This window comes from Buteo buteo, chromosome 4 (genome assembly GCF_964188355.1).
Source record: "Buteo buteo chromosome 4, bButBut1.hap1.1, whole genome shotgun sequence".
Taxonomy (NCBI): Eukaryota; Metazoa; Chordata; class Aves; order Accipitriformes; family Accipitridae; genus Buteo; species Buteo buteo.
Window position 1 is genome coordinate 578,517 of NC_134174.1, and position 21,019 is coordinate 599,535.

General features: G+C 70.4%; 2 protein-coding genes across 3 annotated transcripts; both read left to right on the plus strand.

Annotated features, from left to right (window-relative positions):
- The first annotated feature begins 5,038 nt into the window (after nucleotides 1-5,038).
- On the plus strand, nucleotides 5,039-9,414 carry CHKB (choline kinase beta). Its single transcript, XM_075024473.1, has 11 exons — nucleotides 5,039-5,195; nucleotides 5,838-5,946; nucleotides 6,136-6,249; nucleotides 6,440-6,573; nucleotides 6,778-6,882; nucleotides 7,239-7,297; nucleotides 7,503-7,590; nucleotides 7,686-7,794; nucleotides 7,924-8,030; nucleotides 8,223-8,304; nucleotides 8,476-9,414. The coding sequence occupies exons 1-11, from the start codon at nucleotides 5,056-5,058 to the stop codon at nucleotides 8,530-8,532; spliced, it is 1,104 nt and encodes a 367-aa protein (XP_074880574.1). The 5' UTR covers nucleotides 5,039-5,055; the 3' UTR covers nucleotides 8,533-9,414.
- Nucleotides 9,415-10,489: 1,075 nt separating this feature from the next.
- Nucleotides 10,490-19,632, plus strand: CPT1B (carnitine palmitoyltransferase 1B). Of its 2 annotated transcripts, none has more exons than XM_075024475.1 (19): nucleotides 10,490-10,811; nucleotides 12,961-13,120; nucleotides 13,245-13,343; nucleotides 13,795-13,966; nucleotides 14,505-14,606; nucleotides 14,696-14,833; nucleotides 15,106-15,183; nucleotides 15,276-15,383; nucleotides 15,587-15,671; nucleotides 15,803-15,998; nucleotides 16,229-16,414; nucleotides 16,496-16,601; nucleotides 16,991-17,107; nucleotides 17,321-17,485; nucleotides 17,563-17,697; nucleotides 18,207-18,359; nucleotides 18,619-18,732; nucleotides 18,982-19,074; nucleotides 19,474-19,632. In XM_075024475.1, exons 1-19 carry the CDS (start codon nucleotides 10,505-10,507, stop codon nucleotides 19,561-19,563), a joined length of 2,604 nt encoding a protein of 867 aa, XP_074880576.1. In that variant the 5' UTR covers nucleotides 10,490-10,504; the 3' UTR covers nucleotides 19,564-19,632. The 2 variants fall into 2 exon arrangements, with proteins under 2 accessions (XP_074880576.1, XP_074880575.1); XM_075024474.1 differs by having other exon boundaries at nucleotides 10,694-10,811; nucleotides 13,204-13,343.
- The last annotated feature ends 1,387 nt before the right edge of the window (nucleotides 19,633-21,019 follow it).

The window sequence follows — 21,019 nt, forward strand, 5'->3', positions numbered from 1 at the left end:
GGGGAGGGGCGGGGGGTGGTTAGAGGGGGGCGGTATGGGGGGGCGGGGTGCATGGGGAGGGGTGCGGGCGGTGGTATAGGGAGGGGAGCGGGGGATGGTATAGGCGGGGGAGGGGCTGTCTAGAGGGGAGCGGGGAGGAGCCGGGGGCTCCCTGGGGACGGGGGGGGGAGCAGGAAGGGACTGGCGGCCCAGCAGGGAGCGGGCCGGGGGGCTGTGTAGAGAGGGGTGAGGGGCTGCGGGGGGGGGGGGGGGGCCGCGGGGAGGCTGTATGGAGGGGGAGCAGGGAGGTGCTGGCCGTTCCTTATGGGGGGACCTGGGGCTGTATAGGGGGGAGCGGGAGGAGTGAGGGGGGCTGCACGGAGGCGCGGGGGCTGTATAAGGGGGGACAGGGACTGGGAGGTACTGGGGGTACTGTGCGCGGAACTGCAGGGGGCTGGGGGGGGGCGCAGGGCTGGGGAGGGGCAGAGCTGCCCCGAGGGGGGGCTGCGGGGGACCCTATAGGGAGACGCAGGGGGATGTATGGGAGAGATTCGGGGGGGGCTGTGCGGGGAACTGTCTGGGGAAGTGCAGGGGGGCACAGGGGGCCTATAGGGGAGGGGCAGGGTGTGTACGGGGAGGGGCAGGACCGCGCAGGGGCCGTATAGCGGGGGGCAGGGGGTCTCTGGGGAGATGCAGGGGCCGTATAGGGAGGGGCAGGGGGTCTCTGGGGAGCTGTACGAGGGGCAGGGGGCTGTACGGGGAGGAGGAGGCGGAGCAGACCCGGCCTGGGCGGGCGGGGGCGGCCCCGGGACGGCGCGGCGGGAGCTGTCCGGTCCCCGGTGCTGACGGGCCCCGGGGCTGTCCGGGCCCCGGTGCTGACGGCGCGGGGGTGGCGGGGAGGGGATGCAGGGGGTCATGGAGGTTCCTGCTTTGGGGGCAGAGAGCAATGGGGGGGGGCAAGAGATGGTGGAGGTCAACGGGGGGGAATACAGTGGGGGCCCATGGGGTCCAGGAGGCAGCGGGGGGGCCACAGGACGGGAGGTGCAGCGGGTGCTCAGGAGGCTTTGGGGGGGGGGGGTCTGTGCATGGAGGGGACAGGGTGAAATGGGGGGGTCAAGGGGGAGCGAGGGGGTTCTGGAAGCCACAAGGGGCCCTGCAGGACTTGGGGGAAAGGGGGGTGTCTGCACTGGGGAGCAGGAGGATAAAGCAAGGGGAGGGTCAGGACAATCTGCACCGGGGGGCTGGAAAGCGCTGGGGGCACAGAGAGTGGGGGACAGGGAGGGAGAGGACATCGGGGGGGGCACAGGAGGCCGTAGGGGACAGTGGATCCCATGAGTCAGTGCATTTGGGGGGGGGCATGCAGTGGGCGACGAGATGCAATGGGGGGGCCAGGAGCTGCTGTGGGTACTGCAAGCGAGGGGGGCTGAGAGGCCGCCAGGGGCCATGAGGAGCTGGAGGCAGTGGGGGAATCTGTGCACTGGGGAACAGGTTGCACTGGGGGACAGTGGGGAATGGGGGGCTGGTGCCCTAGCCCCTCTCCACAGCCCCCTGGCCTTTGCTGGGGACTGGCTCAAGCTCATCCCGGCCAGCCGGCCACACCGTGGCCCTGTGCTGGGCCCCGGGCACCCATCGCATGGCTCCCCTTCTCCAACCGCTCTCCGCACCTCCGTGGCTGCCGGCTGCCCACCCCCACACTGCCCCAGGGGCCGGTGGGTGCCTTAATGCCCCCCTCCGCAGCACCCACCCCCTGCAGAACAGAGGTGTTGACCCTGGGGGGCCCTGCGTCTCCTCCCAGACGCTTTGCCCCATCGCGTCCCCAACTGACAGAGGAGCTCCAGGTGAGAGCAAGGCCAGCTTTGTGCCACCGCAGAGCACACGCGGCGGGGGGGACAGGGGACAGCTATCCAAGTGACACCCTGAGACCCCCACCCTTGGAGGGGTGCTGGCCCTGCCTCTCCACCCGCTCAGGGGATGCTGGAGGGGTGCAGGGGTAATCGCTTCCCCAGGGATCTCCCCATCTCGCAGGCAGAGCAGACCCGCTCAGGAAACAGTGAGGGTGGCTGGCTGAATCCGAGAGGGTTTTTTGGATCCATTCCCAGGTGCAGGCAGCAGCTGCCTGAAAGGCGCTGCCCATCCTGTGGGACAACACCAGGGCAGCAGCAGGACACCGGGCAGCCACCACCTATCCTTCTGCCACCAACAGCCAACGTCTGCACCGACTCCCATCCCATCCACCTTCCGCGGTGCAGACGGACACCCAGGGCTCAGGGAGCACGAGATGGTGGGGCTGCACCCCGAGAATGGCTGAAGTGACCCCCCCAGCGACCCCGCTCCCTGCCTGCAGCTTCCCTGGGGGAGATGCTCTCCCGGGACGGGGCTGTTACCTCAAGGAGCCGTGCATGGGCTGCAGCTGGAGATAGCAGCGTGGGCTGCGAAGAGCCCTCGGCGCAGCAGCTGTGGAAGGGCTGAGCCCACAGCATGGCCCGGCCCTTCCAGCACCCCGAGATGTGGGCTCCTGGGGAGGAGGCTGTCGGGTGGTTGCCCTCCCCCACAAAGCTCACTCGCTCCCTTGGGAAACGCAGCCAGCAAACGAGGGGCTCGGCAGCAGGACAGGTTGGGGACAAGAGCACAGACCCTTCCGGGCAGAGCAGGGGCCGTGGCCGATCCCCTTCTGCTGATCACCCAGCGCAGCCTTGCTGCCCGCTCCTGCCCACGGCCACCCATGGGCCTTGTCTCTCCTGGCTTCCCTTGGCGTGGGGGTCCGGCACCACAGGCAGGGGCTGCGGCGGCTGCTGCTGGGTGCGCAGGTTTCTGCCAGGCTCCCGGCCTCAGGGAGGGCAAAGAAACAGCATGGGCAGCAGCTCCTGCCCCGACAGACCCTGCCCCTTGGCCCTCTGGCCCCAGACCCACGATGGCCCCATGGGTGAGCCCTGCCCCTGCCCAGGCCCCAGCCCCTGCCTCCCCTGCCCAGCCATGCCAGCCCACAGGCCCCTCAGCCCTGCCCGGCCTCCCCCCTTGGGCAGGATCAGGCAGCCACAACAGCGGCTTAGGGGACCTGCCCGCCGGCTGGCTGGCAGCAGGCAGATGGCACAGCAGCACAGATGCCTCCAGCCCCCCAGTCCCCCCCCCCCACTGACCCATCTGCTGCTGCAGCAGCCCCGAGCCCCCCCCTTCTGCCCATGGCACCGCTGGGCTCCACACCCGGCACAGCCCACGGCTGGTGCCAAGCATGGCAAGAGGAGGTAATCCCAGCTCAGGGCTGAGCGCTGCTGCCCATCACAGCCCTCTCCCCCCCTCGAAGCCAAGCCAGCCCCTCCTGCGCCCCTTCCCCAGGGCCCTGTGCCCCACCAGAGGAGTTTGGAGCCGTCCCAGGGCTGGCACCCATCTCCCCACTGCAGTCCGGCCCCTCCACCAGCACAGGGTGGGCAGCAAGGGGCGACTGTGGGTGTCCTGACCTCGGCACTAAGGCCCCAGCGCCCACTGGAGCGGCCAGTCCCAGGCACAGACGCCATCCATCTCCAGCTTTTATTGTGCAGCAAAGGGCATGGGGCAGCAGTCGTCCACTGGGTGGGCTGGCCCTGTCCCCGCTGCTCTCAGATGTGCTGACGCAGCCCGGGTGAGGGGTGACAGTAAGGGGGCTCTGCCCCTGGCGTGGGGACACCAGCGAACCCTCACGAGCCCGACTCACCCTTGGCGAGGAGAAGGTCCATGTAGGCACCGGAGATCAGGTCCTCCTCCCTGATCCCCAGCTCCTTCATCAGCTGGTGGGCCACACGCTCGCCATCCTCCATGGTCTGCTCCTCGGTCAGCACCACCTGTGGGCACAGGGAGGGTGAGCCCCGGGGTGCACCAGGGCCGGCACACATGCCCCAGCTGTGTTCCACTCACCTCCAGCTCCAGGAAGTCCCCCAGCCCCTCCACACTGTCCAGGTGCACCCGGGTCTGTCCCACGAGGTAGAGGAGACGCTCCTTCCTCACCACGCCCAGCACACCCAGCGCCTGCGCCAGCACCGCCTGCGTACCGGGAGAGGAGCTGCCTGGGAAGCCCCCTGGGAAGGGGCAGCTGCAGCGCTGGGTTGTGCCGGGTGGCAAAGCCGAGGGCGCGAGCCCCCAGCGAGGCCCCAGACGGGCCACCGGTGCTGGGTGTCTGATGCAGCCCCCCGGCAGGGAGCAGCCAGCACCCCTGGGTGCACTGTCCTGGAATAGAGGGGACAGGACACCCTCAGTGCTCACCTCCAGGCCATCAGGGTCGTCCGTGGGGGTGATGGTGAAGCAGGAGAGCTTGGGGCCGGCAGCATCGGGGCGCTCGTAGAAGATCAGCTCCCCTCGCCCGTCCTGGGAAGGCGGTGGGTCAGGTTCAGGCAGGTGGGATCAGGGTCATGGTCATTCAGGCAGCGTCAGGGTCATTCAGGCAGGGGCAAGCAGGTTCAGGGTCATTCGGGCAGGGCCAGGGTCATTCGGGCAGGGTCAGACAGAGGCAGGGTCATTCAGGTAGGGGCAGGCAGGGTCAGGGTCGGGGTCATTCACGCAGGGCAGGGTCATTCGGGTGGGTGCAGGGAGGGGCAGGGAGGGTCAGGGTCATTCAGGCAGGGGCAGGGTCATTCAGGCAGGGGCAGGGGCAGAGGCAGGGAGGCCAGCCCGGCCCCACAGGCCGCCCCTCCCGAAAGCCCGACCACCCCGCCTGCTACCCGGCAACCACCCCCCCCCTTCCTCTTCCTCCCTCTCCTCCTCCCTCCACCCAGACCCCCGCCCTCACCGGCCCGCGGCGGAGCTTGAGGCGGCCCCGCGGGACGCGGAAGAAGGTGTCGGCCTGCGCCGCCCCTCGGGCCCGGCCCGTTCCTCCGAGCCGCTCCGCCGCGGCCCTCGCCGCCTCCGGCGCCCGCAGACGCGCCTTCACCTCCACGTTCCGCCGCATCCCCCGCGCCTATTGGCCGCCGCTTCCCTTCCCTCCCGCCCACGCCGTCGCCGGGCGCGCTTTCCTATTGGGCGGGCGTAGGCCCCGCCCCGCCCCGCTGGGCCGCGACGGGCGGCTGCCGCCGCCCGTCGCGGCCCAGCGGGACGGGGCGGGGCGCGGCCATGGCGGCGGCGGGGCAGGGGAGCGGGCCCGGGGCCGTGCCCGCCGCCACCCGCCTGCAGGCTTATGCTTGGTGCCGGGAGTTCCTCGCCGGTTCTTGGAAGCTCATCGGGCCCGAGGAATTCGGCATCGGGCTCGTCAGGTACGAGGCGGAACCGGGGGAGCGCAACCGGTACGAGGCCCGGCCGGTTTTCCGGGGGCCTCGCCTCGGATCCCTTCTCCGCCACCACGGTCGCCCAGCCCCTCGTCCTCCCCCGGCGCTAAAGCGGTGCTCCTTTTGCCCTCCGGTGGCCCGGTTCCCCCGTGGGATGCCCTAGTCTCTCCCCAAATCGTGTCCCCTCCCGGCGCTCCTGTTACCCCCCCTGACCGGGAACGCAGTCCCCCCCCCCATACACACACACCAGTGTCCCCCAGTTGCCCGCCCCCCGACCGGCTGTCCTGTCTCCTGCCAGGTGCCCCAGTTGTCTCCCCCCACCCCGGTACCCCCCCCCAGGTGCCCCTTAGCCTTCTCCCAGTTGCCCCCCGCCCCCCCCGCGGTGCCCCAGTCCTGCCCCCGGTCCGTCCCCCCCCCCAAGTGCCCCTTATCCTTCTCCCAGTTGTCTCCCCCCACCCCAGTACCCCAGTCCTGCCCCCGGTCCGTTCCCCCCCCAGGTGCCCCTTAGCCTTCTCCAAGTTGTGTTCCCACCCTGGGTGCCCCACTTGCCCCCACAGCATGCCCAAGCCCCCCCCTACCCCCCCCATCCAGTGGCACCCCTGCAGCCCCCTGACCAGCCTGTGCCCACAGCGGGGGGCTCAGCAACCTGCTGTTCAAGTGCGCGCTGCCGGAGCACATCCTCAGCGTGGGGGACGAGCCCCGGCAGGTGCTGCTGCGCGTCTATGGGGCCATCCTGCAGGTGAGTGCCGGCAGCACCGGACCCCCAGACTGGCAGCCACCCCCCCCACCCTGAGCGGCAGCCCCTGGACAGCTGCCGGGCTCACGGCTCTGCCAGCATCTTCCCCCCAGCCTGGGCCTGGCAGCTGCCCCACATCTCTGCGGGGCTGCCGGAGTGGGGGCTGCGGGGACTCACTGCCTGTGTCCGCAGGGTGTGGACTCACTGGTGCTGGAGAGCGTGATGTTCGCCATCCTGGCCGAGCGGGCGCTGGGGCCACGGCTCTATGGGGTCTTTCCCCAGGGGCGGCTGGAGCAGTACATTCCGGTACAGGATAGAGTCCCCACCCTCCACCCCCCATCCCATCCCATCCTGCTGGAGCCTGCATAGCGGGGGCTCCTCGCTCCGGCCAGCTGCCGTGGGAAGAGACGCCCCATGCGGCTTCTCGTGCCACTGAGGGCAGAGCCAGCTCTGCCAGGGCAGGCAGGCTGCTCACATTGCTGCTGTGTCCCCCCAGAGCCGGCGCCTACGGACCGAGGACCTGCAGGACCCCGACATCTCCAAGGAGATCGCAGTGAAGATGTCCCGGTTCCATGGCATGGTGATGCCCTTCAACAAGGAGCCCAAGTGGCTGTTTGGGACCATGGAGTGGTGAGGGCAGCTGCGGTCCTGCACAGGCGTGGGCTCCCAGGTCACCTCAGCCCCTGAAATCCCATGGGGTCTGGGTCACAGGGAGGTTTCCCGTGGGAAGAGGGTGCCGAACAGCTCCTCAGCGGCCCTGGCTCTGTGCCAGGCTGAGGAGAGAGGGGATTTTGGGGCATCTATCCCACTGCAGTGCTCTCTCCTGTGCTCCAGGTATCTGAAGCAGATTTCAGAGCTCACCTTCCCCAAGGAAGAGCAGCTGAAGAAGTTCAACCATCTCAAGACCTATAACCTGCAGGAAGAAATGAAGAGCCTCAGGTGAAGCTGACCTGCCCGCTGGCACGGCACAGCGTGGGGGCTGACCCTGTTTCCTTGCCAGCCTCCTCATGGGGAGTCTGGGGGGACTTGGCTTCTCCAGAAACTGGTCTCTTCTGTCCCATGTCCTCGGAGGGTGCCCTCCACTCAAGGGCCCTGTGCAGGCCCTGGGGGACGGCTCTCAGAGGGATCCCTGCGTCCCCGAGCCAGGGTTCCTGCCAGGTTCCTTGCACTCTGGATCCCAGCTGTGTCCGTAGCTCTGTCTGCCCGCGTTGCGGTGGCAGCGGTGGTCCCTGTGGCTGGCGGGTGAGGGCCAGCAGGTCCTGCCCCTGCTGAGGCATCTCTCCCCTGAACTGCAGGGAGCTGCTGGAGTCCACCCCCTCGCCGGTAGTCTTCTGCCACAACGACGTCCAGGAGGGTGAGTGCAGCGGGCGGGCAGCTGCTTCCCCTCGCGAAGGCCTGGTCCTGCAGCTGGTCTCTCTCCCTGGCCTGCCCAGCCAGAGCCTGCCCGCCCCTGGGCACCGACTCGGCCTCCTGCCCCTGCCTGCAGCTGCCCCCCCGGCTCTGGCAGAGGTGGTGGGTCTCCCCCATTCCCCCCCTGAGCCAGCCCTGTCTCTGCGCAGGGAACATCCTGCTGCTGGCTGGACATGAGGCTTCCTCCTCTGACAAGCTCATGCTCATTGACTTCGAGTACAGCAGCTACAACTACCGGTGGGGCTGGGGGCTGGGGGGGCTGGACCGAACCCCACGCTGGGCTCTGGTCTCCTGCTTGCGAGAAACCTCTGCTCACCCTCCCATTTCTCCAGGGGCTTCGACATCGGCAACCACTTCTGCGAATGGGTTTACAACTACACCCACGATTCCTGGCCCTTCTTCAAGGCTTCCCCGGAGAACTACCCCAGCCGGCAGCAGCAGGTAGAGCTGCCCTGTCCCTTGGCAGCGGGTGCTCCTTGCGGGGGTGTGCCAGACCAGGGGTGTGCCAGAACTGGCCGTGCCAGGGCAGTGCCAGCAGCAGCGTCCCAGCCTGCTCTGTCCCTCTTCCAGCTGCATTTCATCCGGCATTACCTCTCGGAGGACTCGGGGCGACGCGGGGACACCACGCATGAGGAGCAGGCCCGCATCGAGGAGGAGATGCTCACGGAGATCAATCGGTGAGGGGCACGTTGGTGTGGAGGGGAGTCCCTGTGGCCACAGGGGCCATCCTGGGGGCATGTCTCTGGGTCCTCCGCTGGACAGAGAGGGCAGCACCCCCAAAACAGTCCTCGCCCCCCTGCCTCCTGCTCACCATTGGTGTGGGGCAGGGACAAGGGGACCTGGCAGGGCTGACAGCTGCTCCCCATCAGGTTCACTTTGGCCTCCCACTTCTTCTGGGGCCTGTGGTCCATTGTGCAGGCGAAGATCTCCACCATTGAGTTCGGGTACCTGGTGAGTGCTGCCCCTGGGTGCCGGGAGGGCCGTGGATGGGGCCCTGCCTTGCGCGGGGCTTGCCCTGGGGATCCCTTGCATGTCACCCCTCCTCTGACACAGGGTGTTGGGGCAGGGGGCTGGGGCTGTCAGGGGGCACAGGCCGTCCCTGACTCCCCTTTCCCCCCCCAGGACTATGCACAGAGCCGCTTCGAGGCCTACTTCCAGCACAAGGCGCAGTGCTCCTGAGAGTGGCCACCCCAGCCCTGCCTGCGCCCACTTCAACTCCACAGCCTCCCCCTGCCCACCCCAGCAGCGCCCGTGCCACGGGGCAGGCCAGGGACACGGTGTCCCCTCCCCGGTGGGCCACCCCCTGTGCTCTGAGGGGGGCTGCCCCCCGGCCTGGGCTGTCTGGATGGGTGCTGTAACAGTTTGGGGGGCTGGTGCCCACCCTGCTCCTCAGGGCTATGCAGCAGAGCGGGGAGAGAGGTGGGTCTGCCCAGGCATGTGCCCCCTGGAAAAGGGGACATCCTGCTTGGAGAGGTGGCACATCGGCCGTGGGGCCATGTCTTTGCTACCACTCCTGTAGAAACGGCCACTGGCGGGGGGGGGAGGCAGTTGCCCCGTCCCCGCCTGCCCCTGCGGTGCTGTCTGTGGCTGCCCGCTCACTGCCTCTGGCACAGCCCCTCTGTGGTGGCACGTCCCTTGCCTCTGCGCTGCTGGCATTGAGCTGCGGGTCCCAGCTGGTGGGATCCCCCTGCCCCAGCCAGCAGTGGGGTGGGGGCTGCTGGGTGGCTCAGCTGTCCTGACTGCCCCTTGCATGGTCCTGCCTGGAGCTATGGTCCTGCCTGCTGAGAGGGGTCCAGGCAGGGATGCTGAGAGGTCCCAGGGTGCTGCTGGGGGCAGAGGGGTGTGGGGGACCTACCCTTGTATCTCATTCCCCCCCCAGACCCCTCCCCAGACCTCTGGGGCCAGGGGCAGGACCTGGGAGCTGATCCGCCAGCCCCTGTGCCCCGGCCTGGCTTCCCTGCGGCTCTTGGCTGCTCGGCCGGGGCTGGGGGCTGCTCCTTCCCTCCCCTCCCGACAGCAGAATGTAAACTCTCCTCAGACCAATAAACGCTGCGGTGGTGCACGGTGCCTGCTTGCTCTCCTTGGCCCCGCGGCCACCATCTCCTCCTCGCTCGCCCAGGGCTTGCCGCAGCCCCTGACCCAGCGTGCTATGGGCCGTCCCAGGCTGTGGTGGGCTGTCGGGGGGGGGGGGGGGGCTGCCCCACAGCAGCATGCGCTGACCCTCTCCCCAGATGCTGCCCCGTCTCCTCCCGCCTGCACCTCTCCAGGGCCTTTGGTTGTTCGAGGTGGGTTTCTGGGTGATGTCGGGTGCTGTCCTGGCCCCCCCGCAGCCCCACCGGGGAGGAGCGATGCTCTGTGGGTACTCGGGGGGGGGGGGGAGCAGGGAAGCGTGGGCTTCCTCCAGAGCCAGGGTGGCGAGTGGCTGACATCCACCCCCTGCTCCAGGTCACCCCAGGACCTTCCCCAACACACGGCGCAGTCGGCAGAGCCACGGGGCCGTGAGCTGACCGGGGCTCACCAGGCCTGGCCATATGTGCTGGGCCCTGGCTCTTGGGTGCCCATGGCTGCCCAGCCCCCGGGGGGGTCGCAGGCAGCACGGGAGCAGGGGGGAGCTGGGCTCACCCCTGGACCTCGGCCCCACACCCCCAGTGCAGCCCCGGCCCCTCACCAGCCCCGGCGCTTTGGACACTGGCCCTGACCCAGCCCGTGGGTGCCGCTGCTGGGGGGGGGCACCTGCCCTTGGCCACCTGCCCACGGCCACCTTCCCCTACCCACCGAGCTGCCCACCGGCATGTGCGGAGCTGAGCGTGGGGTGGCACGTGGTGGGGGGCTGCGTGGGGCTCGCCCCGCTCCCCTTTCACCCACATACCGGCTATTGATAGCCCCGGGGCCAGCAGGCAGCTCGGTGGGCCGGGGGGCTCCTTCCCCACCGGCTGCCCGGGCCCCTCTCCCCGAGCGGGGTGGGGGCAGAGGCCGGGGGTCTCACCCCGGGTCTGGGCAGGGGGTGGGTACCGGACACGCAGACACACGCGTGTGCCCCCGCCATCGCCCTTCGGGACGGGGTCCGGGCGGGGGGGGGGGGGGGGTGTCCTCCTCGGCCCGCTCTGCTCCGCTGCCGTGGCGCGGCGGGATCCGTCCCAGTGGCCCCGTTATGGCCCTGCGCCGTCCACGGACACCCCCCCCCGCCCGGGACAGCCCCACGGCCACGTTGCCCACGGAGCCGGGGTGGGGGACCGGCCCGGGCGCGGGTCCCTGCCCGGTGACGCCGGTCCGTGCCCGGAGGAGGAGCGGGGCCGCGGGCGGTGCGGGGGAGGAGCGGCGGCCGCCGCTGCCATTTCGGGCCACGGAGCGGGTCCCGCCCGCCGCCGGTGTCCGGTTACCGGTGCCGGGGCTCAGCGGGCGCAGGGAGCCGCCGCCGTCCCCGGGGCTGCCGCCCGCCGTCCGCGCCCCCCGAGAAGGTACCGGGCACCCGGGCGGGAGGACCCACGCGTGGGGTGCGGGGGGGGGGGGAGCCCCGCGGGGGCGGGAGCCGCACGGGGACGGCACACCCCCCCCCCACCCCGGAGCCGGGGGGACCCCGCACCCGCCCCGCCCGCCGCCGGGCCCCAGCCGTGTCCGTGGGGGAGCGTCCTCCAGACCCACCCCACGGCCCCGCCCCACGGCTCCCCGCGCTGCTGCGGGTCCCGCCTGCGCCCCCCCCGGCCCCGACCCCCCCGGCCCTTCGCGCAGCCCCGGGAGCGGGGCCCGAGGCCGGGCGGCGGGTGCTGGCGGGGCCGCCCCTGCGGGGGGCCGCGGGGGGCTCCGCGCCCCGGCGGGCCCGGCCCGGCCCCCGGAGCCCCGGTGACCTTGCGGCGCCGGCTGCGGGGCGGGGAGGGCCCAGCCCCACGGGGGCCTCGTCCCACCCGCGGGCGTGGGCCCTGCGGGGTCCCCGGAGGGGGACTGCTGCCGTGCCAGGCAGCGCAGCGCCAGGCCGTGCCGTGCCACGGTGCGCCACGCCGTGCGTGATTCCGTGCCGTGCCACGTCCTGGTGTGTCGTGGCGTGCTGTGCTGTGCACGATGCCGTGCAGTGCCACGTCCTGGTGCGCTGCGCCGCACCGTGCCGTGCCGTGCCGTGCATGATTCTATGCAGTGCCATGCCCTGGTGCGCTGTGAAGTGCTGTGCAGTGCTGTGCCATACCGTGCAGTGCCGTGCCATGCAGTGCCGTGCATGGTTCTATGCAGTGCCACGTCCTGCTGTGCTGTGCCATGCCGCGCAGTGCCATGCCGTGCATGATTCTGTGCAGTGCCATGCCCTGGTGCGCTGTGCAGTGCTGTGCCATACCGTGCAGTGCCGTGCCATGCAGTGCTGTGTATTATTCTATGTAGTGCCGCGCCCTGCTGCGCTGTGCCGCGCCGTGCAGTGCTGGGCCGTGCAGTGCAGGGTGACTGCAAGCAACGGGGAGCGGTGCAGGGCAGCCCGCAGCCATGCTGTGCCGTGCCGTGCAGTGCTGTGCAGTGCCGTGCCATGCAGTGCTGTGCAGTGCAGGGTGATTGCCTGCAGTGGGGCACTGCAATGCACTAGCACAGGGTGATGCGGTTTAATGCAGTGCCATGCCATGCGGTGCGGTGTAACATGGTGTGGTGCAGCACAGTGCCAAGCAATGCAATTCAGCGCAGCGTAACGCACACCAGTGCAGTGCGGTGCAGTCCAGAGCGGGGTGGCCGTGCGGTGCGGTTCAGTGCGGTGCGGTGTGGTGTAGCTGTGCGGTGCAGTGCAGTTCCGTGCAGCATGGTGTAGCCGTGTGGGGCAGCGGTAGCGGTGTGCCTTGGCTCTTGCCGAGCTGCTGCTGTTTGCCTTCAGCCCAAGGACACCCAAGTGAAAGGGCAACCCCCGCACACCCGCACCGCCGGCTCCCCCCGCTCCGAGGCCTGGGCTCCAGCAGCACCCGCGGGCCCAGCAGCCCTCGGGCCAAGCCGCGGGCCGGCACCGGCTACGCCGACACCAGAGAGTCCCCGGGGACCCCGCGGGAGCCCGGCTGTGCCCGCAGCTGGGTCCCTCCTCGCCCCACAGCTCCTGCTGGTGCCTCGGCCGGCGGCGTTCTTGGCGCAGCCGCGGCCGCCTGCGTGGGGACGGCGTGTGCCGCGTGCCGGCGCAGGGGCAGGTGCTGCCTCGTCCTCCGAAGGTTTTGCCGCGGGCAGGGGTCAGGCAGCTGCCCGCGAGCGGGGGTGTGTCCGCGCCGCCGTCCCCTCTCCCCGAGCGCTGGGGACGGTGCTGGGGCCGGCGGCGTCACTGACCCTTCCCCCAGTGGGCGCCCGGCCAGCGCCGCGTGACAGGGCCGCAGCACGCGCACCGGCTGGCAGGATCCCACAGGATGCGGCCGTCCTAGCACCGCCGCCGGCACGCTGCCTCCGAGGCCGCTCTGGTGCCCGTGCACCACACTGGCCCCGGGCAGCGACGTGGCAGACCCCCCCTCCGGCTCGGGCAGGGGCACCCCCCACCCCCCCCACCCCGTGGCTTTGCTCCCCAAGCCGTGGTGCTGGGGCCGGGCAGGGGTCCCCCCTCCATGCCGGGCAGCACGTCCCGGGGGTGACCGTCCCCGTGCTCAGCACCCCTGTGCCCCCCCCCAGGTGCCGGCAGACCCCCAGGATGGCGGAAGCTCACCAGGCCGTGGCCTTCCAGTTCACTGTCACCCCCGAGGGCTTGGACTTCCACCTCGGCCGCGAGGCCATCAAGCAGCTCTACCTCGCCGGCATCTCCTCCTGGAAGAAGCGCTTGGTCCGCGCCAAGGTGGGCCTGGCCGGGGACAGCCGGACGGTCGGACCCTCCCCGTGCCCACGGCCCCCGCCGCCCTGACCCCCCTGTGCCCACAGAACAGCTTCCTGACCGGCGTCTACCCCGCCTCCCCCTCCAGCTGGATGGTGGTCATGGTGGCCACCGCCGGCTCCTTCTACTGCCAGGTCGACCCCTCCCTGGGGATGATCGCCCGCATCCGCCACTGCCTGCCCAAGAGGTGAGCGTGGGGGCTTGGCCCGGGGGACCACCCCCCCCACCCGTGGGCACTGCCCCACCAGCCACATCCCCCGGGGAGACCACCTCCCATGTCCCAAGCCATGGGCAGGGTCCCACCTGCCATGCCCCTTGGTGGGGACCACCCCTCACATCCCCCAACTCCATGGGGACGGCCCCACCTGCCGTGTCTCCCAGGGGCACCCACCCCGCATGTCCCCCAACCCCCCAGCATGACCATGGGGGCCTGCAGCAATCCCCCGGGGGGTCCCACCCCACACATCCCTATCCCACTGGCACAGCCCCACTTGGACAGGTCCCCCGGGGGGGTCCCACTACATGTCCCCCAGCCCCACGGACATGGCCCTGCATGGGGACGTCCCGGGGGGGGGGGCACACCCTTCATGTCCCCCCAACCTGTCACATCCCCCCCCTCACTCCGTCTGCTCCCACAGCCGCCTCCTGACCTACGAGAGCCGGACAGTGGTGAGCACCGTGCTCTTCTCCACCGGCGTCTGGCTCTCTGCCGTCCTGCTCTTCCGGCAGGCGCTGAAGCTGCTCCTCTCCTACCACGGCTGGATGTTTGAGCCCCACGGCAAGATGAGCCGCAGCACCAGGATCTGGGTGGTGAGCGGTGCCCGCAGCCAGCACCAGCACCAGCTCTGGCACCGGCACGGGCCCGGCAGGGCAAGTGGTGCCGAGTAGGGTGCTGCCAGCGTGGGTGCAGGAGGAGGCTGCGGCACGGGGTGCAGAGTGTCTGCTTGTGCATGCGTGCATGTGTGTGTGCATGTGCGGCAGTGGGTGCTGGGGCACTGGTGGGGGCTGTGAAGCTGCTGATGGTGGGGACGAGCTGAGCCCGCTCCGTGGCACGTGGACGGTGGGTGCCAGTAGCCCAGCGGAGTCCGGCAGCGAGGGCAGGAGCTGCCCTGAGTTGCTTTGCCCCGGGTGGGCACAGGCAGGAGCAGCTGCCTAGACAGGGGTGTCAGGTACAACGAGCAGGGCTGGGACCCGGCTGCGGTGCAGGGTTGGGACCTGGCCGTGGTGCAGCAGGCGCATGCAAGACTGACGGTGCCGGCAGCAGGAGCTGGTGCGCGGGTGATGCGTGGCCACACCGCGGTCCTGCAGCTCTGCCCCATCCCCTCCATCCTCTCTGCGTGCCCGGCAGGCGCTGATGAAGGTGCTGTCTATCCGCAAGCCCCTGCTCTACAGCTTCCAGACCTCTCTGCCCAAGCTCCCTGTGCCTCCCGTGGAGGCCACCATCACCCGGGTAAGGGGCTGGGATGGGACAGGGGACGGGGGGTGTCCATCCATGGTGGGAGGGAGATGGGGGGGTCACACTGAGCCCCCTCCCCACAGTACCTGGAGTCGGTGCGCCCGCTTATGGATGACGACAAGTACAGCAAGATGGAGGCTTTGGCCAAGGAGTTCAAGGAGAAGACAGCTCCACGGCTGCAGAAGTACCTGATCCTTAAGTCCTGGTGGACAACCAACTACGTGAGTACCCTGGGCTTCTCCGGTGCTGGGGAGGACACACGCTACTGCCGCATCCCCCCCCGACGGCTCTATGGCCACTGGGGGGGGACGCAGCGGTGATGTCTCCCCCCAGCATCATGGATGGTAACCCCAACCCACGCCCACGGTCCTGCTGTCCCCTCATGATCATGGGAAGGGGGGACTTGGGCCCTCCTGGGTGCCCCAGCTGGGTCATTAGGGGCAGGGGGTCCTGCACCCCATCCTTGTCCCTGTCCCCATCCTCGTCCCTGCAGGTGAGCGACTGGTGGGAGCAGTACATCTACCTGCGCGGCCGCAGCCCGCTCATGGTCAACAGCAACTACTATGCCATGGTAAAGAGCTGGGGGGCGCGACCGCCAGCATGACCAAAACTCCCACTGGGTGCCCCCCGGCATCGTCACCAAGCCCCGTCCCTTGTCCCCAGGATTTCCTCTACGTGACCCCCAGCCACATCCAGGCTGCCCGGGCAGGTAACGTGGTACATGCCATCCTGCTGTACCGCCGCAAGCTGGACCGTGGGGAGATCCCCCCCGTGAGCACCCAGGGGGCTTGGGGAGAACAGGGGGGGCAGGGGAGGCTGTGGGACAGGGGTAGTGCCTGGGGCAAGTCGCTGTGGGGCTGGCACGGGGCTGCAGCGGGGCTGGGGGGCTCGGGGGGGCGTGGGGTTGGGGGGTGCAGGGGCCTGAGGTGGGGGCACGGGTGCCCTGGCCCTCCCCTCACTGCTGCCCCGCACAGGTGATGGCGCTGGGCATCGTGCCCATGTGCTCCTACCAGTCGGAACGGATGTTCAACACCACCCGCATCCCCGGCAAGGAGACGGGTACGGGGGGACGGGGGGCACCCCATCCCCCAGCGGGGCTCAGCCCCCTTCCCCTGCACAGGGTCTGTCCTGGCTGGGGTCCCGGGGCCGTGGGGGGGGCCGTGACACCCGTGTCCGTGTCGCCCCCCCAGACACGCTGCTGCACCTGGTGGAGAGCAAGCACCTGGCCGTCTACCACAAGGGCCGCTTCTACAAGGTCTGGCTGTACTACGGGGGGCAGCTGCTGCAGCCCCGGGACCTGGAGCTGCAGTTCCAGCGCATCCTGGACGACCCCTCGCCCCCCCAGCCCGGCGAGGAGCGGCTGGCGGCACTCACCGCCGGCGAGAGGTGCCGGCGTCCCCGCGGGTCCCCGTGCTCCGGGCACGCCACGGATGCCGTGCACGCTGCCCGAGGCGGCGGGAGCGGGCGCAGGGGGATGGAGGGGATGCTCTGGGATGGGGACCCTTGGGCCACCCACGGGTGGGGGCTGCGGCGTGGGTCAGGGCAGTGGGCTCGGCAGGACGGCGGTGGATCTGGGCATCGCCAGCCCCCGGCCCTCACGCTGGCGGTGCCGGCAGGGTGCCGTGGGCCGAGGCTCGAGCCCGGTTCTTCAGCCACGGGAAGAACAAGGTGTCGCTGGACGCCATCGAGCGGGCAGCCTTCTTCCTGACGCTGGACGAGGAGGAGCATGGCTACAGCTCGGGCCGGGAGGGCTGCATGGACGCCTACGCCAAGTCCCTGCTGCACGGCCAGTGCTATGACCGGTGGGCAACCCCCCAGCTCCCCCCACCCCAGCCCCCCCCACCCCCCGGCACCCACCCTGCCCTCACCCCCCCTCCCCGCAGCTGGTTCGACAAGTCCTTCACCCTGGTGGTCTACAAGAACGGGAAGCTGGGGGCCAACGCCGAGCACTCCTGGGCCGATGCGCCCATCATCGGGCACCTCTGGGAGGTAACGGGGGGGTGGGGGGAGCACCCCCAGACTGGGCACCCCCATTGGGCACCTTCCTTGCACACCCTGGGGCTAGGGACCCCAATTGTACACCCCCAATTGGGCACACAACCCCAGTTGGGCACCCCTATGGGGCACCCCGGGGCTGGGGACCCCCCTTTAGGCAACCCCCAAAGGCTGGCACCCCCAGGCTGGGGACCCCTCTCCTGGGGGCAGGGGGTGGTCGGAGGGGGCTGCCCTGGGGGGAGCCCTGGGGTGAGTGGGGCAGCGGTGGGGGGGGGCATGGGGCCACGCTAGGGCAAGTGGGGCAGCCGGGGGGGTGGACTGGGGGTGGATGGGGTAACACTGGGGGGCTGGTGCCCCACATTCAGGGGCACCTCTCCCCCCAGTTCATGCTGGCGACAGACAAATTCCAGCTGGGCTACACCGAGGGGGGGCACTGCCTGGGGGAGCCCAACACCCTGCTCGCCCCCCCCCAGCGGCTCCAGTGGGACATCTCCCCGGAGGTGGGTCTCACCCCCCACCCTGGCCCCGCAGGCAGGCTCTCGGGGTCCCCCTGCGCTCCGCGGCATTGGGGTGGGCTCTCTGCACCCCAGCCACCCCAGTGCCCCTGGCTGTGCCCAGGGCTGGGGCTGAGCCGTTGGCGTTCCCCAGTCCCGGGTGATGGGGGGGGGTCCGGTGCCGTGCGCCCCGTCCACCACGGCTGCGCCTCTCCGCAGTGCTGTGCCACCATCGAGAGCTCGTACCGCCTGGCCAAGGCGCTGGCTGACGACGTGGACTTCTGCTGCTTCCAGTTCTCCGACTTCGGGAAGGGGCTGATCAAGAAGTGCCGGACCAGCCCCGACGCCTTCATCCAGATCTCTCTGCAGCTCGCCCACTTCCGCGTGAGCTGCCCCGGATGGGACGGGACGGGGATGGGGACGGGGACAGCATTCCCTGGTCTGACCTGGCCTCTCCGCAGGACAAGGGCTGCTTCTGCCTCACCTACGAGGCCTCCATGACACGGCTCTTCCGCGAGGGTCGGACAGAGACGGTGAGGTCCTGCACCGCCGAGTCCACCACCTTCGTGCGCAGCATGGCGGACACCCGGCAGACCGTGAGCAATGTGCAAGGGGCCGGGTCTGCAGCCCCCCAAGCCCTCCAGACCTCCTCGCCGAGCCTTCGGCTCCATCCTGCTGTCCCCAGCTGGGTTGGGGCTGTTCCTCCACAGCCAGCACCTCCCCTCTCTCTGCTGGTCCCATCCCTTGGGGAGGTCCCCATCTCTCATAGAGGTCCCTGTCACTGGGGGGGGGGTCCCCATGCCTCACAGTGGTCCTCATCCCTTGGGGAGGTCCCCATCTCTGGCAGATGTTCCTATTCCTGGGGAATGGCCCTGTCCCTGGAGAAAGTGCCCATCTCTGGAGGAAGTCCCCGTCCCTGTGGATGTCCCCATCCCTTGGGGACATCCCTTTCCCCGGGGAGGTTCCCATCCCTCGAGACCATCTCCCCCAGAGCTGCGCAGCCGCTCCTGACCAGGACCAGGGAGCGCTCGCCCCACGCGGAGCACCCGGGGTGGCCGGATTGGGGGTGACAGGACCCTGACCCTGAGCCCAGCTCTCCCCGCAGCGAGCAGAGCGCCAGCGGCTCTTCAAGCTGGCGGCCGAAAAGCACCAGCACATGTACCGCTTGGCCATGACCGGGGCCGGCATCGACCGGCACATCTTCTGCCTCTACGTGGTGTCCCGCTACCTGGGGGTGCAGTCCCCCTTCCTGGCCCAGGTGAGCCCGGGCGGGCGCGGGGGCACGCGCGGCGCCGCGCCGTGACGGCAACACGCGTGGCACGCGGGACACCGCACGGGCACGCGGGGGAGAAAAACTGCCACCCGCACACGTGTCACCAGCGCACGTGTGCGCGAGGGCTGCAGGCACTGCATCCGGCCCGGGCGCGTGCGTCCAGCTGCCGTCGCCGGCGTGTCGCGGGGCGCAGCGGGGCGCAGCGGGGCGCTCGGCCGGCGGCACTGACGCCCGGTGCGGGCAGGTGCTGTCGGAGCCCTGGCGCCTCTCCACCAGCCAGACGCCGCAGCAGCAGCTGAAGATGTTCGACCTGAACAAATATCCTGACCACGTCTCCACCGGCGGCGGCTTCGGCCCCGTGAGCATCCTCCGGGGGAGCAGGGGGGGGCCCTGGGGGGGTCAGCGGGGCTGGGGGGAGCCGGGAGGGTGGGGGTGGGCACGGAGTGGGGCTGGCTGTGGGTGTGCGAGGGGGAAGGCAGGTGGGTGTGCAAGGGCAGGAGCGTGCGTCTGTAGGGCAGGCACGTGCCCCACAGTGGGTGCCCCCTGCCCCACGGCCAAGGTGGGTGCCCCCAGGGGTGCCATGGCCCCGCTCATCCCCCCACCACAGGTGGCAGATGACGGCTACGGCGTCTCCTACATCATCGCCGGTGAGAACCTCATCACCTTCCACATCTCCAGCAAGTTCTCCAGCAATGAGACGGTGAGAGCCCCGGGGCGGAGGAGCTGGGGGGGGGGGGTGTCCCCTGAGCAGGGGGTGCAGGGGCTGGGGGCTCCCCAGGCAGGGAAGGGCAGGCAGCAGTGCATCTCCTGGTGCTGCAGTTGCCATCCACGCTGTAGGGTCTCCTGTGGGGTCCCCATGGGTCTGGGGCAGCCCCTGACCCTGCTGCATCCCTGCCCCTCTCCTTGGGGACCCTCACCCTGCTGCATCCCAGCACCCTCCTGTGGGACCCCCCCCCACCCCGCTCGAGGCTCGTGGTGCTGCCCGTGCAGGACCTGCTGGGGGTCCCAGGGTGCAAGGGGTGCCCCAGGGGCAGGGGGGGCCGTGTCCCGCTCTCAGGGGGGCCGGGGAGTCACTGGGATCACGGGTGCTGCCCCACAGGACTCGAAGCGCTTTGGGAGGAACATCCGGCAGGCCATGCTGGACATCGCTGAGCTCTTCGACAAGCCGGCCGAGAAGGCGAGGAAGTGAGGGGGGGAGCGGGCTCAGGCCTCAGCCCGAGGCGGGGGGACACAGAGCCGGGGCTGGCGGGGGCCGCTCCGAGCTCCAGCACCGGGGGGGGTGGGGGGCACAGCGAGGGCGTTGCTGCTCTGTACATGCTTCCAATAAAGGCTGTTGGTGTGAGCCCCTGCCCAGCTCCGCACCCGCCATCGGGCTGGGGTCCCCCGCGTCGGGCAGGCGCACCCCACGCTGGGGTTCCCTGCGCCCACCGTCGTCCCCATGGGGGTCCCGGCAGCCCCCCTGCAGCCGATGGGCACCGGCCAGCGGGCACGGGCGGCGGGTGCGTCAGCGTCTCCTCGGGCAGTGGATGAAAGGCACCGTGGAGCGGTGAGCCGTGCCCGCCGGCGAGCTGTGCCCGCCGGTGAGCCGTGCCCACCGGCCACCTGCGTAGCGGTGACGGGGAGTGTGCAGCGGGGCACGGCGGCAGGGACGCGTGCTGCGCAGAGCGCCTCGGCCGTGTCCGGCACACGGCGGGACGCCTCGCCCCACGCGGTGCCCGACGGTTGGAGGCGGCCGGCACCGTCCTCCCACCGGCTGCCCGCACCCATAGACCTCGCAGAGCTCAGGGGGGGCCAGCCGGCCCAGAGCTGCGTGGCAGGCGAGGGGCCAGGCAGGCCTGGCACAGGGCTTGGAGCCCCCCCCACTACGGGCACCTCCTCGTCCTGGGATGCTCTGGCTCTGGGATGCAGGCTGAGACCCCACTTGGCACCCACACCCTGCCTGCACATCCTGCCTTACCCCCCCTTTCTGCACCCCTGCCCGCTTCCCCTCCTGCGCTGCCAGAACTGCCCGATGTCCCCGTGCAGAGGGACACAGTGAGGAGGTGACGGGGAGGGGGCACCGCAGTGAAGTCCCCAGAGCTGGCACCGGTGCTGTGCCCACCATGGGCTGCTGAGCTGGGGTCCCTCCTGTGGGCGGGCGCAGGGACCACCATCACCCTCACCCCCAAGGAGGGGTTGCGACCCCCCGGCTGTGCACCCCAACTCAGCCAAGGGTGGCCTGAGCATCAACCAGACGTGGGGACAGAGGGCGGGAGCTGCCATCTGCCCACACTGGTGCAAATCCCCTCATGTGAGCCTCTGCTAGCCCCTGCCCTGGGCCACATCCTGCACCCTGACCCCACATTGGGGCTGCACCCTGCCACCCACATTGGGGCTGCATCCTGCACCTGCGCCCCACAGCCCAGCTCAGCCCCATGGCCGGGGGTCTTGGAGTTGGGACCTAGAGCCTCCTAAGTGCGGTGGGGACCCCGGAGGCCGCAGGCGGGTGCCTCTGCCAGGCGGCTGTGCCGGATCCCCGGGGGGAGCAGGAGCTGCCGGTGCGTGTCTGGAGCCACGATGCATGTCTGTCGGGAGCCACGGCTGGAGCCGTGCCAGGAGCCGCTGGTCTCTCCTCCCTTATCTGATCCCCAGCTGTGGGCAGCAAG